The sequence below is a fragment of the Rutidosis leptorrhynchoides genome, chromosome 4 (genome assembly GCF_046630445.1).
Source record: "Rutidosis leptorrhynchoides isolate AG116_Rl617_1_P2 chromosome 4, CSIRO_AGI_Rlap_v1, whole genome shotgun sequence".
NCBI classification, from domain to species: domain Eukaryota; kingdom Viridiplantae; phylum Streptophyta; class Magnoliopsida; order Asterales; family Asteraceae; genus Rutidosis; species Rutidosis leptorrhynchoides.
The window spans coordinates 21,489,879-21,495,137 of NC_092336.1; the positions used below are offsets into that span (position 1 = coordinate 21,489,879).

A 5,259-nucleotide genomic window follows, 5' to 3' on the forward strand; every position below is an offset into this window, starting at 1 on the left:
TTAGCTCTTGATACCACTTGTTGAGAAAATCAACACCGAATTATAGCAAACCGCTAGTAATAAATGAAATAACGACAATAAAAAGACACCGAGATTTAACGTGGAAAACCCCAATAGGGTAAAAACCACGGGCAAGGAAAGAAACGTTTCACTAATAAGAATAATAGGAATTACACTTTTCTCTAATTACAAGGATAAGCACTAATCTTTATATCTCTTGTAATTAGGAGATTAATACTCACTAACTCTCTATTTAACTCTTTTAGTATACAATGGAGAATGTGTTTTTGGGATGATGAAATGAGCATAAGTTAGAGCTCTATTTATAGTACTAAAAATTGGGGGTTGGTCAGTATGAAGATGAAAGCCTTCATTTGAATAGTATGGCCTCAAAATAAATGTGTTAATTGACCAGATCAACTCTACCGTCCAAGTTTAATATTCAACAATATCTATAGAAGCCAACCTCTATAATGGTTTTTATGTACTCCAAAATAAATAAAGAAGGCAAATATGTGGATGTGTAACCAATTTATTTTGGCGCATTTTTCTTATTTTTTCTTTGGTGCAAGTTACATTCTTTGGCTTCATCCGTTACCAATCAATCAAGTTTTTAATATTATACAATCAATCGAAATTTCCAACCCTGCTATAAAATGGTACTCATCATACAGAATATAACACACAAGTTAACCCAAAAAAAACACATAGGCAAAAACCATTACCAATTTTAGCCCAAAAAAATAATATCCTCTATCAATGGGATCAAAATCATACGATGAACTCCATGGAAGCACCAATTGGGCTGGCCTTCTTGACCCATTAGACCTCGAGCTACGTACTCTACTTGTCGGCTATGGTGATCTTTTATCAGCCACTAAAAGAGTATTCAATAACGACGAAGGGTCTAAGTACCAAGGCTACAGTTACTATGGCAAAACTGTGTTTTTCAAAAAAGCAATGCTCCCATCCGCTGATTCTAAATACCAAGTTGCTTACTTTATCTACGCCACTTCTCCTGGGGACGCTGTTCTGTCTCTGCTTTCTCCTGGTATGTCACGTGATGGTAGCGAATTTGAGACAAACTGGATGGGGTATATAGCTGTGTCTAATGACGATTATAGTAAGTCAATTGGTCGTCGTGAAATATGCATGGTGTGGCGTGGGACCGCTAGAACTTACGAGTGGAATCAAGACGTCTTTGGTGCAATGCCAGTATCAGCCGAGCCACTCCTCCCTGGTGTCGACGTAACAGGTGGATTAACCCTCCAAAGTTTCTAATCAATACATCTTTACAAGTTTGATAAAACATAATGATTTAGTGTTGAATAATTCAAAAGTTTTGATTAAACTTAGAGTGTCTTTGTTTATCTTTTAATGGAATGGTTCAACGCCCAATGTTGTCAGTGGCAGATCTTATTGTTACCCAAGGGGTTATCCGTCCCATCTGGATTTTAACGGAATAAAAAATTTTACACCAAACTTTTTTTTTTTTTGACAAAAAAATAAGGTTTTTTTAGTGTTTACCCCCTGTCACTAGTTTCACCCCCTCTTTAGTGTAGTCAGACTCAAGTTCCGCCACTGAATGCTGTACCATTCAGTATTCAATGCATTTGTTTCTGACACCTAAACGACTAGATGATGCTAAATGGTTCATATATTCAGTGTTGAACCATCATAACTGAGATAGTCTTTTAACCACTAAGCACATAAATTTTATCAATATTCTCTTTAAATTATATCAAGAACACTTATTAAACAACTATATTCTAGTTATTATTAATATAATGGTTAATAAGGTAATTTTGCATCATTAACATTGGTCATTCAAAATGATTATCAAACAGCTTATCATCATTCAGATCCAAACTCATTTAGAACATTTAAATCATTCAGATTATGAACCATTCGTCGCTTAACCATTCAGTTTTATTAAACGCACCCTATAGTTTTGAATATCGATAGCCTGTTTCAGTAAAATAATGTAAATTTAGTACAATAATATTATTTCAACCCCTTTTAAGTACATAGTTTTGGGCTCTAATACTTTGATTGGATGCAGGGGCTAATACACCACAAGTCATGGGAGGATGGCTTACAATTTACACCACTAATGACCCAAACTCTGAACTCGTCAAATCAAGTGCACGCACACAACTCACAGAAAACATCAAGAAACTACTTGAAAAGTACAAAGATGAAAAAGTAAGCATAACATGCACAGGACACAGTCTTGGTGCATGTTTAGCAACTTTATCGGCTTTTGACATCGCCATAAACATTGTGACACCTGATATAAACGTATCAGCTTTCATTTTTGAATGTCCACAAGTCAGAAATCAATCATTCAAAGATGAAATTGAAAAACTTCGGAACCTTAAGGTACTTAGGGTTAAGAATGATCGTGATGTAATCCCATTTTGGCCAAGTAAGATAGTGAAATGGGTTGAAGAACACATATGGGTGATCCTACCAAGTGAATTACTTGTGTATGTTGATGTTGGTGTTGAATTATGGATCGATAGCAATAAATCACCTTACTTGAAAGAGGAAAATCCAATAGATGGTATGTTACATCCAATGGTTTTTCATAATTTGCAATGTGTATTGCATACTTTGAGTGGTTGGAATGGGAAAGAAGGTGAGTTTGATTGGAGTTTAATGAAGAGAAGTTTAGGGTTGGTTAATTTGTCAAATGATTTTTTGAAAGAAGAGTATAAATTACCAGCGAATTGGTGGGCTGTAACGAATAAAGGAATGGTGCTTAGTGATGATGGTGATTGGGTTTTATCACCATTGGATCCTAAAGATCACGATCTTCCGGTTTACTAGTTTTATTATCCATGAGTTATATGATTTACGTCTCTTATGTTGTGTGTGTGAAATAAGTGAACTTGATATAAAAGTTCAATTCGTTTGTGTGTTTCCTTAAAATAAGTGAACTTCTTATAAGAGGTCAATTTGTTTGTGTGTTTACTGTTCGGTTCAAGTGTCAACCCAACCCAGTAAGCACTATCATATAGGGTTGTAAGTGTGTTTTGTTGTATGTTTATGTATAATATTTTTGTACTAATTCAAGTTTTAGTGTTTAATATTTGCCTAATAACTTGCTTACTTATCAAATCTAATTCGAGTCCACGTTTTAATTAAATGGATGAAGTTGTTAGACATATTAGTTAGGCCCAAGTTCAATATGTAAGAAACTTTAAACATCTAAACCCTAATGGACCCAAGCCCACATATTGAACTTGGGCCTAACTAATAACTAATATGTTTAACACTCTCCACTATTCGAGCAGCGAAATCTTGAAAGCTTGAACTTGGGTCTAACTAATATGTCTAACACGCTTTCGGCCAACTAAGTCTCGGGATCAGACCCGCTCTCTGATACCATGTTAAATAATTGAACCCAGTAAATATTTTTGATAATAGTAGATATTTAGATATGGAAACATTAAACAAAAGGAAAGAAATCGGATGTCTTGGGAATCAAGTTTAACTTGTGGAGCAAGTATCTAGTTTATGGAAAGTCCTTTAGTTTGAAGGTCAAGACGCTTTAATTTGAAGGTCAAGACGCGAGAAGGAAAGTTCCAAGAAGCTGTCTGGAAGAATCTCACGATTGCGAGGGAAGTTTCTAGGTCGCGAAGACTGGCTTGGCCAGCAAATTGTTTCCTTATTTCGTTTTGCATTATAAATAGACCCCTAGCCTCATTGTAATTGTGTGCACGAAAAATATAGTGAAAAATCTCTGGCCCGTAGAGTAAACCCTTCTCCGTGTTTTGGAGTTGTTATATAACCACGTTAAATTCCGTGTCATTTATCTTTATCGTTTCATGCTTTATATTAATCGTTTGTCATTCGTGGGTTTAGTGATTATGATCAATCACTTGTCACGTTGGGTCCTACAATTCCTAACAGTAAATAGTATTTATAGAGTATAACAAAACTTAAACATCTAAACCCTAATGGACCCGAACCCAAATATTGGACTTGGGCCTAACTATTATGTCTAACAGAAGTAACTACCTATATCACTGCTTTGCAGATTGACTTTCATAGATTGTATTAAAAAAAAAAAAAAAAAAAAAAAATTACTTTACAATAAGAGGTTTGAGTCATATTTTTCATCATAACTCAAATTCATGACACAAAAACAGATTCATCACTAACATAAGAGCATCATCTTTTCTTTAAACATCATAATGCTCCTTTAACTAGCAGCTTCTGCTTCTCTTTCTCATCACAAATGAAGTTCGATAAACTGTTCCTCCGTATTGTTTTCTGTATCAATAGTTTACCAAGGCAGTAACAGAAATGTTGTAACATCTTTTATTAGATTTTGTGCCAACCAATTAATCTATTGAGTTTTAGAACAAGTTAAATAATCAATCTAAGAATATCACCTCATAAACTTCTGAGTTGATTAATGACACTGCCTTGGCAACGTGTGACGCGAGTCCATATATGTTGACTAATCCTTCTGAATGTGAACCACCTTTTTCGATCTGAACATTCAACATTTATAATAAGCAGGTATGAACAGAGACAATTATATATTGTTCTAATACACTCTCGTTTAAAGATATGAGCCGTTTTGATCCGAACCCAACCCGACCCGCCCCGCCCACTTTGGCAGCCTTATATATCAAGATGGGCAAATGAAATGACTAACCTCAATCCATGTACTAGATAAAGTTTCAATTGACATGATATGATTGACTTTATCTTCCATCAGAAGCTCAATATGTAAACATAAAACAGATAAGAACATAATAGAACAACAAAATAACAAACAACGGTTTACGAGTATAATTTATCACCTTGTTCATGGGGATCTTCTTTTTGTAGTTTCCAACAGTTGGTGGCATTAAAATTATTGAGTAAACCGGGCAAAAATACTTCTGCATACATTTCAAGAGATGTAAGTATACATAATATATATGTTATATGAATTTGCGGACATAGTCCAACGGTTCCCCATGTCCTTTGAGTCATGGGATAGGGGATAAAAAGAGGTCATGCGTTCGATCCTTAGGATGAAATAATTTTCTTTAAACCAATCCAACACTAATAATGGTGGTATATATTGACCCTATAGGGAGGTTTTACCGGATTCGTTCACGGACCTTTACCCGGAACACTGCCCGAATGGATGTGTTCTCGGGTACCGTCGATCGGGTTCGGGTTTCCGCCCGAACGTGTGTGTTACGTGCAGATGATGAGGGTCGTTGATATAAATGATCTACTGATGTCAAAAAA

At 35.3% G+C, this 5,259-nt stretch overlaps 1 protein-coding gene across 1 annotated transcript; it reads left to right on the top strand.

Moving 5' to 3' along the window:
* Positions 1 to 759: 759 nt before the first annotated feature.
* On the top strand, positions 760 to 2,832 carry LOC139839719 (phospholipase A1-IIdelta-like). The gene is made up of 2 exons (XM_071829857.1): positions 760 to 1,255; positions 2,063 to 2,832. Exons 1-2 carry the CDS (start codon positions 760 to 762, stop codon positions 2,830 to 2,832), a joined length of 1,266 nt encoding a protein of 421 aa, XP_071685958.1.
* The last annotated feature ends 2,427 nt before the right edge of the window (positions 2,833 to 5,259 follow it).

Excerpts from the sequence above, each read along its gene's own strand:
- LOC139839719 (XM_071829857.1), top strand. The coding sequence starts at position 760 with ATGGGATCAAAATCATACGATGAACTCCATGGAAGCACCAATTGGGCT. Across the intron at positions 1,256-2,062 it reads CCCTGGTGTCGACGTAACAG|GGGCTAATACACCACAAGTC; the intron begins GTGGATTAACCC and ends GATTGGATGCAG.